The 21197-nt window shown below is 31.2% G+C and overlaps 4 protein-coding genes across 6 annotated transcripts; 2 read left to right on the top strand and 2 right to left on the bottom strand.

Moving 5' to 3' along the window:
* The first annotated feature begins 3146 nt into the window (after positions 1–3146).
* On the top strand, positions 3147–6042 carry LOC124543199 (solute carrier family 66 member 3). 3 transcript variants are annotated; one of them, XM_047121313.1, is made up of 5 exons: positions 3147–3161; positions 3750–3918; positions 4335–4560; positions 4789–4909; positions 5013–6042. In XM_047121313.1, the coding sequence occupies exons 2-5, from the start codon at positions 3764–3766 to the stop codon at positions 5204–5206; spliced, it is 696 nt and encodes a 231-aa protein (XP_046977269.1). In that variant the 5' UTR covers positions 3147–3161; positions 3750–3763; the 3' UTR covers positions 5207–6042. The 3 variants fall into 3 exon arrangements, with proteins under 3 accessions (XP_046977269.1, XP_046977268.1, XP_046977267.1); XM_047121312.1 differs by lacking the exon at positions 3147–3161 and adding an exon at positions 3168–3455; XM_047121311.1 differs by lacking the exon at positions 3147–3161 and having other exon boundaries at positions 3168–3918.
* Positions 6043–6200: 158 nt separating this feature from the next.
* LOC124543402 lies at positions 6201–10769 on the bottom strand. The gene is made up of 2 exons (XM_047121619.1): positions 10710–10769; positions 6201–9368 (listed from the first exon to the last, which is right to left on the bottom strand). Exons 1-2 carry the CDS (start codon positions 10767–10769, stop codon positions 6201–6203), a joined length of 3228 nt encoding a protein of 1075 aa, XP_046977575.1.
* On the bottom strand, positions 9972–13819 carry LOC124543177 (LETM1 domain-containing protein 1). The gene is made up of 4 exons (XM_047121256.1): positions 13601–13819; positions 12864–13226; positions 12228–12516; positions 9972–11492 (listed from the first exon to the last, which is right to left on the bottom strand). The coding sequence occupies exons 1-4, from the start codon at positions 13714–13716 to the stop codon at positions 11169–11171; spliced, it is 1092 nt and encodes a 363-aa protein (XP_046977212.1). The 5' UTR covers positions 13717–13819; the 3' UTR covers positions 9972–11168.
* Positions 13820–16275: 2456 nt separating this feature from the next.
* LOC124543401 lies at positions 16276–20008 on the top strand. The gene is made up of 7 exons (XM_047121618.1): positions 16276–16314; positions 16496–16589; positions 16672–16785; positions 17968–18050; positions 18579–18756; positions 19269–19404; positions 19539–20008. The coding sequence occupies exons 1-7, from the start codon at positions 16276–16278 to the stop codon at positions 19990–19992; spliced, it is 1098 nt and encodes a 365-aa protein (XP_046977574.1). The 3' UTR covers positions 19993–20008.
* Positions 20009–21197: the final 1189 nt, after the last annotated feature.

Genomic DNA, 21197 nt, shown 5'->3' with positions numbered 1-21197 from the left:
TTACAATAGTCTTGAAAATTCAACATAAATGACTGCATTTTATCTGTAATCGTAAGTCACGTTAATATAGTTCATACACTAGTAAATACCTGAAGTACCTATGTAAATAATTTCTTAAAAAATTAATAATAACAATACTTGATATAATTAAAAAAAAAAAAGATTGGTTGATTGAAAAAACGCTCAGGTATCGTTAGTAGGTACTCTGTCTATGAATATAAGTACGATTATGTAAGATTAACTCAAGGTAGATCATTAAGACATTCCTCGAGTAAATATCCTTATATGACTTGAGAAATACTTGCCTCGCACGATACATTCGAGATATATAACAACTGACTGACTATATTTAAACAGTGTGATTCAGCACTCGGCCGACGTCAGAGGCGACTTCAGTACCTCAATGTAAACCTGCCTTGAGTTACAAGATATTAGTCCAAAACAAATGTACAGAGCACGTTTAAATTTGACACGTCTCTGCCTGTATTAAAATATATTTTATATATCAAGACCTGTATGACATTGCACGTGTCAGAGTTATTATTCAAATTAGAACAAAAGTTAGACCGACGGACTAATTACGTTTATTGAGAACTTTGTAGCCGATCTCAAGCGCAATTACAACTGCCTTGATTTTATATAATTACCCCATGTATACTTCTACGAGAATAATACTAATAATAATAAATATGAGACAACATCACATACATTATCTCTGATCCCAATGTAAGTAGCTAAAGCACTTGTGTTATGGAAAATAAGAACTAACGACGCTACTACAAACACCCAGACCCAAGGCAACATAGAAAACTAATGATAATCTACATTGACTCGGCCGGGAATCGAACCTGGGACCTTGGAGTGGCGTACCCATGAAAACCGGTGTACACACCATTCGACCACTGAGGTCGTCAAATGGATGTTGATAAGGTAATGACAAAAAAAAATAACATGTAATTAAATTCTTATTTTAGTGATTGTTTTTAGCGTTTTCTAACTTTTTGTTGACATAATATGTTGGGCTTATGTTTCAACGCCAGTATTTATCGCCCAGACCGAAATGCGTAACATATTACATATTATATTTGGTCAATTACAAAAACATTTTTCGGTGACATGACGACGATGTGTCACCCCACTGTCCCCTTACCGTTGTAAATCTGCCTTGGTGGTGGCCACACACGCGTTAATTATTTTGTCAGAAAACATCAATACTCTATATTGCTGTTGTCCATATAGAATGGTGAGTCGGAAATATTTCAGTGTAATTAAAGGTCGAATGTAACATCTCAGGTCACAAGGTAAGTGGTACGATGTACAAAATATTTTATTTTTTAATATATATTACTATTAAATTGTCTATTTCAATACGATTTAAAAACATATAAAACCTAATGTAAAACGCAGTCAATATATAATGTTATATAATATGTGACTTTCGACTTTTAGTCCAGTCATTTTTGACATAATGCAAATGAACCGAGAATGAACGACATCAGTTTTTTTTTATGTCATATGTCATAGGTGGCAAACGAGCAGGAGGCTCACCTGATGTAAAGTGACTACCACCGCCAATGGACATCTGCAAAACCAGGGGGCTTGCAGGTGTGTTGCCGGCCTTTAAGAAAGATGTACGCTCTTTTCTTGAAGGTTCCCATGTCGTATCGGTTCGGAAAAACCGCCGGCGAAAGCTGGTTCCACAAAGTGGTTGTGCGAGGCAGAAAATGTCTAAGAAATCGCGCTGTTGTAGATTTTCGGACATCAATCAAAATCTCAACATCAGTTACATACTGAAATCGATCCTAGACCAAAAGAACAAAATCATCGTCACATTCGCTCTTGATATCTCGCTAAACATCGATAGTAGGTTCAAAATGTATAGGACCTAAATTGTAGAACGTAAATAAAGCAAAAAAACAAGTGTCTTATCATAATTCAACCCATTTTCTAGTACACCGCCGTACGCACACAGGCATCGGAAATCAGGGTCGACAATTCCAGTTAAGCTTTTCGAAGTGCAACATGATATCCAAATTCAGCCTTTTCGATTAAAAGATTAATCATGTGATATTTTCATGTTATTGATACATGTAAATCAAGATGCAACCCTTTGCACGTTGCTTGATACAAAACGTGCTGAACAGGCCTACGATACTTTTCTTCGCAAAAAAATTGTGAAATATTTATCATTATGTCTATATTCACCTCTAAATTTTCGAAACGAGAGCTCGTAGGTCGTCTGCTTATACGAGTATTAAACTATTAAGCTTTGAGTAGTTTTTATACAAAGCCTGCAACCAATAAATAATGTGTTGATCAAAAAATCTATGAATAAATAATTAAATACAGCTCTATGGTATCCAAGTTAGCTACTTCATGTACATATTTTCAATAGCATAATATCTATGGCTGGTAGGTTACTGTATTTCACAGTATTTTATATTGTGATTTTTGTAGAGCCGTGTAGCAACAGTATACGCTCCTTTCATAATCGTTTCTAAGTAAGTATTTTCTTCTTTATTTGACTTTACCAAAAATCACATTGTTTCAAATAATTTTAATGAAAAGACCTCCTCTTTCTTCTCTCTATTCTTGATAGTTGAGAAAGTTTATAAGTCCAAAAAAGGCTTGGTACTGAAATTGAAGCTTTCACGGACAAAATAATTTATATTAATATGTAAATAAAAAATATAGACAAAAAATATAGACTTTTCGACTATAATAATTATTATTATGAAAACGTACATACAACCAAACTAGCGCCATCATAGGATTTGTACAGACAATAGTCCGTTGACCGTTCCATGAATTCGTCTCAAAAAATAGATGTCGTTTTAGAACTGAACTTATATTTTATTATATGGCAATAAGGTAAGGTAAGGTAATAAATAGAACTTTTGAAGAATATAGCCGCTTTTACTAACCGGATATATTGCAGTTAAAATTAAATTAAAAATTACAATTTTTAATTTTAATAATCATTATCTTGTGTATTCGCCAACTTAACTTTCTTTACTTGCTGTAGGTAATCGTGTAAAATGATACATACATTAATTCGAATATTCAGAATAAGACAAAATAAATAGTAATATAAAATGTAACATTAAAAATTTTTGGACTCTCAATTGAGTGTGGCAACTTTACCGATTTTGTAGTTTGAGGTTAGAACTCTAGAACTTAGATAGTAAATACCTACCGCTCACTGCTCCGACGTTTGACGTTGAACGAAAAAATTTAACTAAAAAAATGTCTTAATTTAAATATAAATACATTGTTTTTAAATGCCCCATTCCTAGTTTATTGTTAAATATGTTGGCAAAATACAGTTTCCAATTATCCATTTCCTATTGTGACCGAAAATAATACCAGAGGCCAATTATTAGCCGTCCTATGATTTGAACACACTTACGTGTAAATTTTTAAAACAAGTTTTTTACTACAACTATTAAACAAAGGTACTCTATTTGTAGTTTTCCTGACAAACGTTTACTTTAATCCATATCCATTTGTTAACAGATTATTTGTTCTAAAATTTTGACATATGGAAAAATTGTATTTTATTTATTATTCGAATGATAAATAACATTAGAGTGACCTTGTCACTTGTCAAAGCTCAGTGGCGGGATAATTGAGCGCTCTTCAGACCCCTGCCAACTTGCCAACATCTATTTAGAACAATTCTCATCCCAATTACATATTTAACCTTGTGAATTGATGCTATCTTTTCATACTAAATATTACGATTTAAGGCTATATATTCACCATGGAAACGCAGCTCATACAATTATTAGCAAACACGATTAGTTTGTTAACTGTTTTATCATGTTTATTTCTGAAAGTGCCTCAAATCTTATATTTAAGAAAGAAACAATCTGCTGATGGAATATATATACAGGCAATGTTAATGGAAATCACTGGGTTTGTCTTTTTCTAGTTTTCTGTTTTTTATTAATATCATGGAAGTACTAATATCATTATAATAAAACAGCTTTATAATAGTTTCATTACAGTACTTAATGAAATTAAGCCCATATGTTGTTAAATTAAAATAGCTTGATTTATTTTCATACTATTATCCTGTAACTATAAAAGATTATATTTCTTATATTTTTGACTATAAGAATACAGTAGTGATATTAACTATAAGCTCATTATAATTTGAACGCTAAATATATTTATAAGCAGAGTGGCTTTTTTACAATTTCGTTTAGGAATGAGATATTAAGCTGTTCATTTCTATTTTATAAAAATTCTAAAACAATCTTCAAAATGTGTAATATTTGTTAGATTAAATATGATTCAACATGTTTATTTTAATTGAATATATTTTGCAGGTTCACAATTGTAACTCTCTACAATTACACAAATCAATACAGTGTTATGACTTATTTGGAATATCCGATTATACTTCTGCAAATTTATGTTCTCTTGTATTATGTATTAAAATTTAAAGGATATTTATCAGCTCCTGTCGTGCCTCTTTTAATAACAGCATATTTTGCTGCAGTTCTCAGCTTTGTCGTCGGAATATTACCCAGAGAAATATTATCCTATTTAGTGGTAAATATCATTATTACTATTTAAATATTTGTTTCAATTATTGATACTGGCAACATACACACATTAAAATAATATACATATAATATATATTTATTTGAAATATAATCAAGATATTGATATCAATTGCATATGAGTTTGATTGAATTATCTATCTTAAATATGTTTTAAATTAATAATATTAGTATGACAGAACTGACTGTTTTATATGTAATTATATTTTATTTTTAGCCTTTATGTACACCTTTGAGTGGATCTGCTAAGGTTACCTATATATATGGAATAATCAAGGCAGCGAATGCAGATGCTGTGTCATTAACTACATGGATTATTTCTGTTTTAACAAACATATGTAAGAACAATAATTATAATATAAATATTTACAATCCAATTTATGAAAAATAAGTATATATGTTATAACAAAAATGTATGTAATTTTTTTTTAATATTTTCAGCACGTCTCTTCACTGTGTACGTTGACTCTGCTGATACTAAATTGATGATCAACTTCATAGTATCTACAACATTGAGTGCTGGTGTTCTAGCCACAGCTCTTTATTATCAAAGCTATTCAACTAAACCTAAACCACAAAAACAAGGTAGAAGACAAAGTTTATCTGACGACAAAAATCATCTACATAAGGAATAATTTATTGATAAAAGTTCTCTTCAGTATTTATAAATACACGCACTGAAAGCAATATTAAATTTCTAGCTATATTTTGAAAACTAGCAAATAACATGAAAAATTTTAATCATTTTTATGTTTATATTGATACATCTTTATGCATATTAGCTACCAGTTAGAAATGTATATTTAAATTGTATTAAATCTTCTAATAAGATAAAGACACTAGAGTATTTTAACATAAATTTAGATATGTCGCATAATACGTCTGATGGTTATGATTCCTTCTTTAGCGAAAATAGATTTTCTATCTCACTTTCTATACAGCCTTATTTGAGCACAATATTATCTTTATGCTTAAGGATGCTTGTGAAATATAAACTGAAAACAAAGGGCTATAATGTTTAACACAGTATTAAGTTGAAAAATTGTTCTAAGCTGTCTAGTCAATATTGATCTTTGATCGGATATCAAACTAAAGCACAATATTAGCGCACAATTTTGCGATTAGGCTTGTCAAAAAAGTGTGCAATATCCAGTGAAAAATGTGCTTACTAATAACAATTTAAAAAGACATTTTGTGATAATTATAATTTTTTTACGTTAATGTGTTTCCAGTTAAAAAAAGTATATTTACCTAGTCAATTGTAATGATTAAGTAAAGTCATAGCAACAAATTGTTGTAGCCATACTGAAAATGAATCTCAAAAAAGTTTTTGTGATTAGCGAATTTCGTAAAGGTTAAAAATGCTTTGTAAGAAGTCATAGATATAATTATATTGTGTACAATTAATATATATATTAAACAGAGTGCCAAATGAGGCTTGCTTGTTAAATATTTAATAGTTATATTCTCACATATTGTTAAATTTAAAATAAAATATTTAATAAATGATATGCAGACAACAGGCGTTTTATTATGAGATTGTTTAATTATTTAATATTTAGAACTATTTTAAAACATATTCCATTTTATTTTTGACTTATTTCTCATGAGGTCCGAACATGAGGTGTTTCAAGAATCTACACTTTTTAAATCTTTAAATTTCTTCAAAACTTTCTGCACAGAAGAGTTTATAAAAGGTGAAGATCGTATGGTTACTGATTGTGGTTTGTATTCCATTTCAAAATTAGAACTACAATTAGATTTCCTTTTCGAATAACCTTTGGTAGGATTTTTTGAATTAGTAAATAGTAAACGCGAGTAACAAGTTCTTGAAGATACATTCGTGGATGATGGAGGTAGTTCTGTTTTATGCGACGTAATATTGGAAGTGTGTAGTGGTGAGCAAACTTGTTCTGATCTGTAAATCTCGCAGCCTGGATTTATGGCGCACCTTTTGATTTCAGGCAACGCTGGTAGCTCCTCTGGCTCACTCAAAGTATATTCGTTTGCTTGTTCTTCATGAGACATTCCTATTTCTTGCCGCGCTTCGAGCTGTGCTTGATTGCGTAATTGTTTATTCCTTCGCCTAGTATTACTTTTGGCTAAAATATTTTGGGTACCATATTCTTGGATATATTGGTTACTCTCAACCTCAACTTGGTCCTCCGTCGAAAGCTGATCGTCACGAAAAAAACCGTATCCATCGCGCATATCGTGATATCCTTCTATTATAAGCCACCCTAAAGTAAATATTACAAGTGAAACAGTTGTGAAGAGTGCCACAACGGTTAACGTATCAGGACCTATAAGCTTAAACTGACTTTTTGCAAGAATACCGTAAGTCACAAAATTTTTCGAGCGTTCGTTGTCGTTACCTCGACAAGTGTAAAATCCTGAATGGTTATCAGCAGACATAATAAGTCTTAACACTCTACCGTTGTCCATTGAACTTATATTCTTATTATCTATACCAGTGTCTAAGTAAAGCCAGTAAGCACGGTATGGTGATTTACTCTGTCGAGCGTACACACATATTAAATTTAATTTTTTTGTCTCATGAGTCTCGTGATAAGATCCTGATATACTAGCTGTTCGAGAAGAAAGTTGAATGATTCCGTTTTTATATCTTTCTATATTCATGCTACGCAAATCTACTAAGTCATTATTAATTTTTAAAGAAGCTATTACTCCAAAAAATGGAGTAATGTCTTCCGATAGTTCATTTCTCAATGGTAAGGGAATTCCTCCAATGAAATATTCATTAGAACACAAAATATTCTTTATAGTTTTATTAGCATAATGTCCACAGCTGGATCCATTAGTTTTGGTCGAAGAATGATGGGTTAAATTTGAATATTTCTGTTTAGATAATCTACGTTTTCTAAATTTATCTTCCGCAAGTAGCACATGAAGGCGTTCACCAGTGTTAATTGAAACTTCAATTGTATTAGTTTCATTTCGTTTAGTTAATTTTATATCAAGCCACTGGTCGGGTAAGCATTCAGTAGAACTTATTGCTTCTGATTTAAATTCAACAGACGCAAATTTAAGTATCAATCGCATACTCTGTAACATAATGTAAAACCAACTATTATTTTGGTAGTCTTTAAAAAAAAGAATCATACCGCTTTCACTATTTGATTTAATGGTAAGTTCCAACTGCCAATCATCTTGTAGTTTAAAACATGGTAATCGTAAATATTGCTCGCTCTCAAGGAATATGTAAGCTTCTTCTATATTGGCATTTTCATAAGCTATATTTGATGCTGATGTTGGAATCAAGGCAGTTTTGCTTGATTGACGTTCACGTTCTATAAATAAACTTATGGGCCTAAAATTTACCATAGCTTCTTGAATCTCTCCATGTAATCTCTCGCCAATAAAAACATTTATTTTGTCATTTGTTAATTCTGGATCACAAGGAAAGACAGTGTGAATTGGATTTTGAGCATCGTTTAATCTAATGGTTACTGCTTCATTACTGACTGTTAACATAATCGAATGCCATACTGAAGGTTCGATTGCTGAAGGGGAACATGTGCGAGGAAGGCTGCAAGTTTTTGATGATCCGTGTGCATCAAAGCAAATGTGCCATTTATGTAAACTAACACGTACGCGGGGACTATGAACTGTTCCTCGGCGTATAAGTGTCCCATGAGGAGATAATGGCATAAATCGGATGTAAAAATGAAAAAATGTGGACCGTTTTTTTGCAAAATCGTAATGCAAAACTGAATCACCATTAAATACACAAATTGTGTGCCTATAAACTTCACATGGAGTTAAGTGACAAGATCCAACATCAATTTTGGGGCCAACGCAATTAGTGCCACCGCCTGAAGGAATTGGTCTCGTGCATGATCTCGTTCTAGACCGTCTACCAGCTCCGCAAGTCTGTGAACAGGGGCCCCAAGCACCCCAGCCGGACCATCCACCGTTGAGTAAACAATTTTTTACATTACACGATTCCACCTCTTCATATTGACCACGGCAATGAGTTGTCCAAGCAATATCAGCTATTAAAATATTCTTCTCTATGCATACTCTCTTTCTACGTCGAATTCCGGTGCCACATTTTTCCGAACATTTTGTCCATTCGCCCCATTCACTCCAAGTTCCACTAACACTTACCTCGGAACGTTGTTCGTCAATGGCGCATTGATCTCCTTCACATTCTTTGTTTTGCAAGGGTGAGCCGAGACAAACTAAATGAGATACCGAAGGAGGAGGTGTATCGCATCGCCGGATTCTCCACTTTAATCCTTTCCCGCATTGTGCTCCACAAGCCGACCATGGCCCCCATGTGCCCCATTCGCCGTTAACAGAACAACCTATATCATGTTTCACACACTGAAGGGCATTCCACAATGCTTCAGAATTGAGCTGCCATGTATTTTCTGCAGTGAGTGCCGCTTCCACAGCTTCGTAAGGACATTCCATTTGAAGACAACGCTCCATAAACGCTGGAATTACTTCTAGTTGATGTAAAGCTTCAGCTCGCGCTATATCTCCTTTCACTATTTCGCGATAATCATCCACCGAACAATTTTTTAGATAACAAGATTCAATTTGTTCATCTAAGCCACTGCAAGAAAGGCCTTCCTTCGATGGCGGAGGATTATTACATTTTCTAACTCTTTTTCGATGACCAACAGTATCACAGGCACCGTGACATGTCGACCACGGCGTCCAAGGTGACCAGCCACCGTCGATAGGACAATCCGGGTCAGTTATGATACCCAATCCACATTCTAGGCGCCATGTTGACAGAAGACGTTTATCACCCGGTTTTTTACACTGTACATAGGACACAAATAATAAATATTTTATGCAAGTTATAATTATTTTATCAGATAAGTAACTAGTTTTAAAAGTCATATTTAGCACAAATTGGATGCCTATACTTAATTTTTTAAATACTGTCACTTTTGAAGTCAAAATATATCTGTTATACTGTGTTTCACCCAGATAAAAAATATTTAAAAAAATTTAATTCTAAAGCATGATATTCTATAGATATTCCAAAGTTTTGATATGATAATATGATTTTAGTTTAAATTGAAATAGGATAAATCAATGAGATCTTTTGGAAACTCTGTTTTCAGCTTCCCTTTTTCGGTGAGGTTTGGTTTTGATTAGAATAAAAGAACAGGAGACCTTAGTTTACTCTAAAAATAAGGGAATTAAAAAAATACTTATTCAAGAATGTTCCATAATCTTTCCATGTTTATCACATGCCATTCAGATTTGCAGGAAATTTTGAACTAAAACTACACATAATTTTTCTTACAATTTTTTCCTTATTTATGAAAATTAAGCTTTTAATTTAAAATTATAAATAAAAGACTTTGATATAATATAAATTATTTAATAATAAATTTATAAAATAGTAACAATCCAAAAATAAATATATAATATTTAATGAAATGGATGTTTGCAACAACAGACAAAGATTGAGATGCTCGGGCACAAAGGCTAAGCTGTGATCTGTGTATAAACCTATTACATTCCATCTCAAAACAACTTGTACATATACATCTACAAAACAGTTTATTATCATTAATATTATAAAATTTAATCATATGTTATATTAATTAATTCATTGGTAATTTGCGCTTGAAAGGCATTGTTGAATATTTTTTGTAAGATTATTGCAGTGCGTTGTTGTCATTTTGTAAGTCCTATACAGGATTTGCGCTACGAGCGTTTGTGTACATGCTATTCCAAAGATAAAAAGCCGAATAACAACAGATAAAGAGCTTGAATATATATTTACATTTTCGACAACTCGAAAGTTTCGAAGTGAAATAGGAGTGGATGTTAGTAGTTAAGATGTTGCAATAAATATAAAGATATATGAAACAAGAACTGACTGAGCTATTAGCATGCCACATGAAATAAATTAATCTAAGATTTGTTTATCTTTATTCTTTTTTCCGATTGTAATAGGCAATATAAATAAACGGCCGTCTACATAGTCCAAGGTATTAAAAAAAATGGACAAAAGTCCATACAAATGAAAATGAACTAGTAGTATTCACACGAACGCATTTTAGCGTGTTTATAATTAGGTATAAAAAGTGCGAAAAAATATAGTATTTGATAAGCTAGATTTAATGAATTACATTCATCACCAACTATTAGTAATGTCTGATTATCGAGTAATCTTAGTTTACTCTCAAGTAATCTGCAGGCCATACTCAAGATAACTTGCTCCCAGTTGGGGTGCTGTCAGCGAGCTAAGGAGATTGACGAGGCCAAAGTTTACACCTACGCCTCACCGCTTAATTCCTACTTTTAATTTGTACATATTAGAAAAAAACTATGAAAAAATGTTACAAACAATTTATTTCCTTAATTATAAATAGTTAAATAATTAGTGACTTTCTAATAATGAGATGTACTTTTAATTTAATATTGAGGTGTTAATTATGAACATGATAATACTAAGGTATTATATTTGCGCTGCTTAAAAAAAATGTCAGCTATTTTTGTCAAATTGAGCCCAATGTAATTATATTTTTGAAATGTCAATGTACTGCTACACTTTAAATATGTTATACATACTTATACAGTTTAAAGGTAGGCTAAACACATTCAATAAATTAGTACCCAATTTTGAGGATGGTTGTATGCAAAGAATATAGGACAATGGAGTAACAAAGAATATGAATTTGAATCGATATTTTCTGATACTTGCAACCACTGTAGAAGCCAGTCCCTCATATCTTGGTTAGATAAGTGACTACTATTTAAACCTCTGATGAGACATGCATTTCGTAGAGCGTCTGTGCTCAATGTTTCTACACCACCTTCCCTGACGATAGCTTTATCCATTTGTAAAAGTAAAAACGCTTTGTAATTCAATTTTTTCCTCCTGAATATACTTTTTTTTAATCCATACATTTTAAGCAGGTAACCCTGGAACAGTAAATAATGATTTTTTATGAATATTATAAAACCAAAATTGTATTTAAGAGCCTTATGTGGTGTTGATTCTAGACAACCATATTGGATTACACGAAATTACCCTGAAGGGGGTAAAACACTGGTTGGACATTCGTTTTTCATTAATTTCACACAGTTAAATATAATTTAATATAATTAAGACATTACAGATATAAAATAGTTAGGTTACAATATTAAAAAGATATTTTGTTATCATGAAATATTGTTCTTAGTTTTTTCATTTTGTATATTAATAAAACCCATTTTAATTAATATACTTGCATTAAGTAACAAAACCAAATTACAGAAATGAAATTTTTTTTTTTAATTTACTAATATTATTATAATATTGTGAGTTTGTTGTCTTCAAACTTTAATCACTGAACCAAATATATATATTGTTGGTATAATATAATTTGAGTCAAGGAAGGGCATAAACTGCTTTTTTTTAATTCACCCCTCGAGGGAGTAAAACGGGGTGATGATGATTTTTGAGCGACAAGTTTCATAAATTTTGTCCAAGTAAAAATTAAGTTTCAGCTGGTATTTAATATGTTTAAAAGTTATAAAAACTACTTGGGTATGAGGGATTAAGACTTATAGTTATTTTAGTTTCCGATTTTTAGCATCTAATATATAATAGAAGGGGTTACATATATATAGAAAGAAGGGTTTGTTGTTTATTAAAGTTTTTAGTTAGGAACTTACCATGTGGGAATAAGTCAAATTGGATAAACTGTATGGTTCTTTGCTGAATAAATCTTTACAGGCCAATACTTCTTGTGCGGTTGGGTGAACACCAGAACCAAGTAAACCAATAATTCTTTTCCATTGTTTTTTCATATCACCCGATGAAACAGAGTTCATTTTTGCTTGAAGTGCACGAAAAACTGGCTTGTTATTCTTAAGACGATCTGTAAGGTCTTGTACGGTAAATTCAGCTTTTTGTTGTATCGACCAGAAATGAGAACTTAACAACTTCTTTGGTTTTAAAAATCTGAAACAACAACAATAAATTTGTTTTAATTAAATTAGACTTAGTTAAAACAATGAGTATTATTGAAAATTTACCTTCACAGACCAAACACAAATATTTTACTCATACAATTAAATGACATGTTATTCTAAATTCTTATTAGTAGTAATTTCTTATTTGAGCTTACAGTATGTTGATACTGAAGGCAAAAACAAGAAAACCAAGGAACTGTAATTTTTTTTTACACAAAATCATATTAATATTGTAAAATATATATCAAATGAAAAATGGCTGTTTTGAAACAAGTAGTTTTTCTATTCTTTTCTAGATATAATTGGATTTGTAAGTTGTAGTACAAGATAACTTACGCTAGAGGAAATATCACATAGTTTCCAAATGGTACAGCTGATAATATGAGAACGGGAGCAATCCTCCACATATCTGAAGGCATCTTCTGATATAGTTCTATATCTTGGCGAGACATGTTAGAGAAACCACCATTTTTTGCTATTTTGAATCTCAGTGAAATGTAGGTTTTCAAATCTTTTAAGAACTCTTTAATGCCAACACTAAAAACTCTGTACATTCTCATTGCCGAAGGAAATCTATTTTCTAATACTTTGGTGTAGTTTTTAACATAATCTATATATCTTTGTATAATATATGTCCTAAGTTTTTCTTTTTCATGTTTTATTGTGTTTGTATGTTTTGTGCAACGCTGTATTAGAAACCTGAAATTGTACACAAGATAAATTATTTTTATTTGTATGCATAATTTATGAGTCATAGTTTTTATACATATTTGAAATACTTATGAAATTCATGAATGACATAAAATAATCAGAACCAAAACATAACGATTTCATTGAAAGTTAATAATATATATTTCATAATACATATAAAATAGAATCACAAGCAATGTGCAGTGGCATATTAAGTAACAATTTCGTAATAAATATATTATTTTATAAAATTGAACACATTTATCTAATTCAATCAATTACTTATATAATAAAAATAGCTTTGTCAAACTAATTTGTATGCAAATTCAATCTATTATCTTTAGAATGTGTTTACCAAATTTAAATACGCAAAAAAATATTACCCATTTTCATGATATGCTGGATTTCGTTTTTGATGGTATTTTCCTAACGGAACTGAACAAAAACGATTGCATTGTAACATCAACCTAGAAACAGCTACTAATCTGTGAATAGACATTATATTTACGTAAAATAATGCACTATTTTCTCTTATTACATTATTAAAATTGTACGGTTTTTAAAATATTTCATTATGACTTTAACAGGAGCGTGGTGTTGCCGCTAGAGTTAAAAAAAGTCATTAGGTTCTTTTAAAATGTTGCCAGTTAAAAAAATAGAATTTTATGATTTCATTAATTTGTTTGTACTTTACAAAGTTACGCTTATAATGCTAATATTATATATCAAATAAAATAGATCTACAGACAAAAATATGCCTAGATTTGTATATAACCTACTATCTTTTCTAAATAATATTAACCTCAGTCCTCATACACCATACGCCATTTACCGTGAGGTGTGACGGTACCACTTGTCATATTTATCAATAATAATGCCTATTGATATTTTTTTTCGAACAGTGTATTGCTGTTGGCCTTAATGGCCTTTACAGCCTCATCGGGAGGGATAGGCGAGCTAAACTACTCAAGCCTTGATGCTGGGAACCCTCTTAATGGCTCAGAATACGGACGTTCTAAGGGTGCCTCCTGTGAGGTCGAAACTCGGCTTAGGACGCCGTCGCCGACCAGGGGGACATCCTATCGAGCAAGGCCAACGATATATTTGAGTCATAAAAATACAGTTAAATAGCTTACATCATTTGAAAAAAAGAACATTAAAATATTTTTAGTATAGTAGTAATAGGTATTATTACTACTATAATCTGTAATAATTAGAAGCTTCTTTAGTATACAATCCATTATATTACTTACAGTGCCTTGACACTTACCTATTACCGTTTGGATTAAACCATACCTATACCTTAACGTACGAATGAACTTCTAAAAATTGCAAAGAGATCATATTATTATAGCAGTTTTATATCTATCTGTTGTCATAATAATTACTTGATCGAAGTATTGATTAACGTTGTCATTTAAACAATGAAAGTGAAAGTAAATCCCAAACGCACAATTGCTGAATAAAATCTGACTCAAAATGTATAATCGGTGTGCAGCGTAAGTATAGCTAATTATTATTTGGGGTTTCCATTCAAATTCTTTCACTGACGCTTTTGTTTGCAAAATAAGTGTAACGCATGTCTTCCACGTGCATTATTTTGCCGAATGCTCATTAAGCCTATTTGGCCGATAGCTTTAATAAACCAGCTTTGATGCATGTATAAAAGATTAGCTAATATAGGAACTCAATAACACATACTAGGGAGTCAAGGGAGTCTTGTTAAGGGGTGAAGGAAGCATGATGACATCAGAGCGTGCCTAGGCGCCAAAATAGATGTTTCTCAACAAAAATAATTATAAAAAGTATTGTTTGAATTTTTGGTACAATCGCTAGCGTACCTTCCTCATTACGCCGGGACTCTCTGATAGGGCACAGACATTTATGAGTCTTGGGACGAATCTGCTTGAAGTATGTATGTCCCAAAGAGGTCTCGTTTAAGGTCTGCCTTTTTTGGCTTGACCATCAAGTTTACTACCGAATCTCTAAGTACTTTCTTACTCAAGAAGAGGTTTTTATCGTGACTTTAAAAAAAAACTTTTTTCTTTTTTTCATCTGGTAGCCCTCCGACCTAATATCTTACTCTGATCGCCACTGCTCCGCACCTTGATGAAACTGTCACATTCTTTAAAGATTACTTATCATTCTGAGAACATAAAATATTTGTATTGCTTAATAAACTTTTGTAAGAAACACGTTCAGTTTTCTTTATGAAAATAACTTAAGTCATTAGTTAATTTTGACTTTTTTTAAGTTAAGGGAATTAAATGGGGTTTATTGAAACTTACATGACGATTAGGCTTGTGCTTTGCTAAAGGTAAAAGACTACGGTTGGTAACTGATTCTAACATAAGTAAATTTCATACAAATATATGACTTATTTATTTTCAGAACTTTGCGATGTTGCCAAAACTGTACGCCGTTGTGTGGCGAGGAATTTAAGCAGGTCGTTAATTTAAAGAAATCGGGATTAATAATATACGTCCATAATAGCGATTTATTGGTAAAGTTGTATATTTTCAGTACAATTTTAATTCATACTTGTATCTGAAATATTATATAATGTTTCATTATAGTTATTTCATCGTGTGATTTTAAATTCTTACCATCATCAGCCCGAGTCAGTTTATTCCAGAAAATAAGAGTCTGCTGCCTCACGAATATATCGTAATTTAAATGTTATATGTATATCGTTATAAATAGGATAAAAGTTTACAATATTTCTTTCTTATTTTTTAATGTAACAATCTAAGAGTCAATTTTAAGTATTGGCCTGCATTTCGAGTTGTTTGTTTTTAAAATATCAGCTGAAGCAGTTATATTGAACGCGGTAATATTGATTCAACCTAAAAAATCAGGAGAAAATGTATTGGTAGAATATTTTTAAGAATTTTAGTAAAGCCCAATCGAGCAATGTTAAAAGCCATTATTATTAAATCACCTATGTATACCTCTTAAGCAAATAACTATTAATTAAGTTCAATTCAAAATTTACCTTAGATCATTACATTATAATGTAGTAAATAAAATTATGTATCACATTTATTATACAGGGTTAATGGTAATTCGACGTATTCCTGTTAGCGAGGTGATAGGGGTGACTATTTGCTATAATTTTAACCCCCATATGTAGGGTGCAAATATGAACCATATTTAGTGATCTCGTTTTTTATTTTTTTTTCAAAATTTGTCTTAAATTCAACTTATTATAACTTAGCTATTGAACTGTATATATACATATATGCCAATGCTTTATATAACCTCTTTAATTTTTGCAGCTATGGAAAAAGTTCGATCAACGAAAAGAAAGTATAATTTTATGTAATTCTACGAATAAGGAACTTAAAAGATTTGAATACGTTTCAGAAATTTGTAAGTGTAATAATTCAAAATAAAAAGTATATTTTAGTTATGATTTGCAATTAAAATTAATAAATATAGTGTTTTATTTAAGGTCAATATAGAACCAAATGTTTCAAATGTAGTGCATTAATACAACGCATTCGTAATCTTATTGATAACATAACAGTTATACGTAAAAACGAAACTTTAGGTATATGTGATCATTGTAAGGGATCACCCTTAAGGAATAAATGTAAGAGATGTGAATACTATATGCAGACATTTTTAAGTAATGAGAACAAACGTTATTTGGAAAGAGAGAAAAATTTTCACGACTGGTTATACAGTCTCCGACAAGTTTTATTATCGTTAATACAAGGAACATTTGTTTGTAAGCACAATATTTACTTAGATTCCGAGTCCAAGATTCAATTAGATTATTTATTGAAAAATATGAACTGTCCTAAAATACAGAGACAACTGAATTGTGAGCAATTATTCGATTTTTCTGATAATTTTAAATTAGAAAATAGTTTCCATTCCTCAAATTTGATCAAGAAAACTGGTTCAGAAATTATTACAAATACTAAATTGGTTGACGATATATCTGAATCTGAATCAACGAATTGTATTTGTAAATTTTTATCACAAAAAACTTTACTTGAGAAAAGCAAAATACGTGAAAATTCCTCACCTAGTTTAGTGGAAACAAAAGTGTCTGTTAAAGAAATGGTAAATGAAATGCCCGTTAAGCCGATCAAACCGAGAAAATTAAAACAAAATGTTAAACAAGTCAAGAAAGCAGAAGCATGCGTTAAAGAAAAAACTGTACTTCAAAAGAAAGTAAAACCTAAGACACGTAAAGATAATCAAATACAATTTTCAGAATCAGAAAACGAATTAATATTAAAGATGATAAAAATAAGGAAGCAATTAAAACATAACATGAATAAACAATTGCAATCCAAAAGTGTTCAAATATGTCCAAAAATAGAATTGCCATCGATTGATAGCTTAAACGAAAACGAAGTTTCTACTACTATAATCAGTAAATCGGAATCAGATAGTATCCTCGAATGTGACAGCAACAGATCAAGTTATGTTACTGAAATGGTTAAAGGAACAAAAATTGTACCCTATCATGAACCAAAACCTAAACCTGTTGTTGAAAAAGAACCCTTATTGTTTCAAATTCAACATGATTTCAATTTACCGATGATAGATACGAACATGTCACTTCCATCTAAGGGTATATCAGAGAATCATATAAAAAGAATAGATAACACTGAGACTAAAAAAAATCTAGCAATAATGGTCGGTACTCATACTTTTCTAACATTTATAATTATAATCTTATTATAAACCATCATAAACCATCCCATAATTTATTTTGTACAGAATAACCCAGGTATCATCCGTTATCGGCTATCGAATAGTGAATTTATTGACAAGGGTTGGACTAAATTGCCATCAATTAAGATGATGAGACGGGTATGTATACTACATGTAGGCTTCTTTAGACGCGATGTTGTTGTTAGTCGTATGATTCCTTGACTAATGGGTAGCTGTGGGTACTTTACTTGACCTTTTTAGAATAGTAGTCTTAAAAGGTTTATTAAAATAATAATATACCCGAATATAAATTAAGCTATAGATCTCATAATGTCCCAGGTTTTGTCCTAAGGGTTTGACCGATAGAATTTGTTGTTTTTTCTCAATAAGCCGTGTCTCGGAAAGATCTGATCTGATCTCTTTTCGGACGTGCCGGATATCCCGTCCCAACAATTATGACGAAAAAATTATACTATTATTATTAAACTGTTATTATTATTTTGTTAACTAACGTTTGACATATTTAACTATAATATGTTTTAAGTTTAACTATTGGACAACTGTTGGTTAATTTATAATTAATTAGTAATTTGTTACTTAGAGAAATGTACCTATCATGAGAACAACTTGGTAGATCCAATAGTATGTTCTTTATTCTTACTATCACATACTTTATGTTTTGAACAGACAAACATTTACAAAATGGTACCTTCATATTCCAAATTTGATTGGTTTAAAAACCATAAGAACGAGAAAATGCTATGCTACGGTTCAAGTGAGAAACTAGCGGAGGTGTATGAGGACGGATGCGGGAAGTGGTTTTATAAAAATGGCAACACAGCATTAGATTATTATAGCACGGCAGGTTGGTTTAACGTTCAATATGTATTAATCTGAATATTGCCAGTCAACTTTGAGACGGGAAACTTATTTAAATTATCTGTATTTTACAAGCGATATATATTTGTATAGTTAACTACATGTATACGTATATATTTAAATAAAATACACACTATATTATCTTATGTTAAAATCAGCAAAAAACAAATCCATTATTTATTATGGAAACATAGGATAGATGTAAAGATGCTATTAATTAGAAAATTGTCGCGTCTTAAATTGAGGTCATCTCAGTTGGTGTTGCTTTCTGTACTAATAAATATAAGTGATAATCAGATATGTGAGACAATACCGTCAAGCAAGCTAGGTAGGAAATAGCTATACAGGTGGACTTTTTATGTCAATATACTTCTGATAAAAGTGGGATTGAACAGATCAAAAATGCCAAGCTATGTTCATTATAATTTAAAACCATTCAATATAATTACGAAAAACGAAGAAATAATCTTTATGTATAAATATCATTTTTTATTTTAGAATTGAATTTAGGCAAACGATGTATCATATACAGTTCAAGCGAAGAAAACTTACAAAATAAAAACTCTCTCAATGTTATAGCGTCTTTTGACTACTTTGGCAATGGAGTTGTGTACGATAATAGTGGCAAAGTAAGGTAAAATATTTATACATAAAATTAACTTCTTCATTTATATTTTTTTAAATAGCTTTAATTAGAAAAATACAGGTAATTAAAAAAAAAACAATGTATAAAATAAAAAATATTTTAATAATGTATTTAATATACAGGTTAAAATATAATCAATCGGAAGGATTCGTGATCGATAAAACGATTGGCCCACCAAGTCATTGGATGTGGCATACGCTGAACGAACCGCCGGTTTTATTTTCAACCTTTTGTGATACGTTTGTTAAAGAAAAATCATACTCATACCTCAAAAATGAAGAAGTAATCGATGAAATGTCCAAAATCGAATTTGAAAAAAATCGCCTGATGAAAGAGGCTAAATTACGAGAGGCGTATAAGCCCTTTGAAATACGAATAAAGGTTGTAAAAATCAATGATTATTTTTCGCTAAGAATTGTTGACCAATCTAAAATTTACATTCACTTTCGATGTGAACATATATGTCTTAAGCTTAATGTTGGAATGTTTTTAAAAAATAAAGAAATCATCGGTTCTGACATAGCTGTGGTCTCCGAGCGAAAAATCGACCCGTTTGATTACCCAAAAGATGCCTAATATCAGGATTCCAGACCTTTTTGTTATTGTTCTTCTTCAGTTGAGATATAGTTTTTTTTCTTTTTTAATTTCTTATTAAGCGAAGGAGTAATAAGTACTAATATTTTCATATGGATAAAATAAAATAAGAATATAATTGTTTTATTTTAAGAATAAATAATAAATATGCTGATTAATTTTAAATGTTTTTCATTTCGTTAAAAGAATACAAAAAAAAACATAAAAGTTTAAAACTTGTCTTAGTTTAAAAGGTTTTTAAAACACGAACGCACCAGTGTACAATTGTACATGTTACATTAATCGCTTATCTTCGGTTGAGTAATGAGTTTCGTCTTATAGTAATATAATACATCTACAGCATTGCGATTCGGTTTTTAAGGTGGAAATATTTTACACCTTAAAAAGGTACATATCGTACACATTGTACACCTTATAAGTTACATATCGTACATATTGTACACCTTTAAAAGGTACATATCGTACATATTGTACACCTTAAAAAGGTATCAAAAAGCTCTGCGATATAATTATACTGCACTATTTTATTCAATCCTTTAGGGTGAAACCTAAGCCAGTCAGCCTTTGCAATGTAAGCGGAAAAAATCTTTTTATTTACATCACATTAAAAAACTCTGAAATAATAGTGTTTTTCTACATATAAACCTTCCTCTTTAATTACTCTATGTATTAAAAAAAACCGCATTAAAATCCGTTATGTAAATTTTAAGATCTAAGTATAGACAGGGACCGACAGTCAGCAATAAGTAACAGCCTGTAAATTTCCCACTGCAGAGATAAAGGCCTCTTCCATTAAGGAGAGGGTTTTGGAACATATTCCATCACGCTGTTCCAATGCGGGTTGATGGAATGCACATGTGGCAGAATTTCGATGAAATTAGACACATGCATGTTTCCTCACGATGTTTTCCTTCACCGCCGAGCTCGAGATGAATTATAACACAAATTAAGCACATAATTATATGTAGTGGTGCTTGCCTGGGTTTGAACCAATCATCGGTTAAGATGCACGCGTTCTAACCACTGGGCCATCTCAGCTCTTGTCTCAGTATAAGCAACTTTGTTTTATAGCATGTACATAATATACCGGCACTCTCCCCTTTAAGGAGACGCTAATGATGTCTTGGCTTGTCACCACTCTCGCTGTTCAAGTTTCGTATAAAGTGTTTGTGGCATCCGAGGATTAA

Source organism: Vanessa cardui, chromosome Z (assembly GCF_905220365.1).
Source record: "Vanessa cardui chromosome Z, ilVanCard2.1, whole genome shotgun sequence".
Classification (NCBI taxonomy): domain Eukaryota; kingdom Metazoa; phylum Arthropoda; class Insecta; order Lepidoptera; family Nymphalidae; genus Vanessa; species Vanessa cardui.
Note: the sequence above shows the minus strand (reverse complement) of the source record. Positions and strands in the feature narration are given on the sequence as shown.

Bases quoted from the DNA above. Each gene is read 5' to 3' on its own strand.
- LOC124543199 (XM_047121313.1), top strand. From the start codon at position 3,764: ATGGAAACGCAGCTCATACAATTATTAGCAAACACGATTAGTTTGTTA. The intron at 3,919-4,334 runs GTTTGTCTTTTT...TATATTTTGCAG, and splicing joins ATGTTAATGGAAATCACTGG to GTTCACAATTGTAACTCTCT. The intron at 4,910-5,012 runs GTAAGAACAATA...TAATATTTTCAG, and splicing joins TTCTGTTTTAACAAACATAT to CACGTCTCTTCACTGTGTAC.
- LOC124543402 (XM_047121619.1), bottom strand. From the start codon at position 10,769: ATGGCCTGCAGATTACTTGAGAGTAAACTAAGATTACTCGATAATCAG. The intron at 9,369-10,709 runs GTTGGTGATGAA...TCCTATGTACAG, and splicing joins ATAATCAGACATTACTAATA to TGTAAAAAACCGGGTGATAA.
- LOC124543177 (XM_047121256.1), bottom strand. From the start codon at position 13,716: ATGTCTATTCACAGATTAGTAGCTGTTTCTAGGTTGATGTTACAATGC. The intron at 13,227-13,600 runs GTAATATTTTTT...GTACAATTTCAG, and splicing joins CCAGCATATCATGAAAATGG to GTTTCTAATACAGCGTTGCA. The intron at 11,493-12,227 runs GTAAGTTCCTAA...TTACTGTTCCAG, and splicing joins ATTTGACTTATTCCCACATG to GGTTACCTGCTTAAAATGTA.
- LOC124543401 (XM_047121618.1), top strand. From the start codon at position 16,276: ATGGTAATTCGACGTATTCCTGTTAGCGAGGTGATAGGG. The intron at 16,786-17,967 runs GTAAGGGATCAC...AGAATAACCCAG, and splicing joins TTTAGGTATATGTGATCATT to GTATCATCCGTTATCGGCTA. The intron at 18,757-19,268 runs GTTGGTTTAACG...TTTTTATTTTAG, and splicing joins AGATTATTATAGCACGGCAG to AATTGAATTTAGGCAAACGA.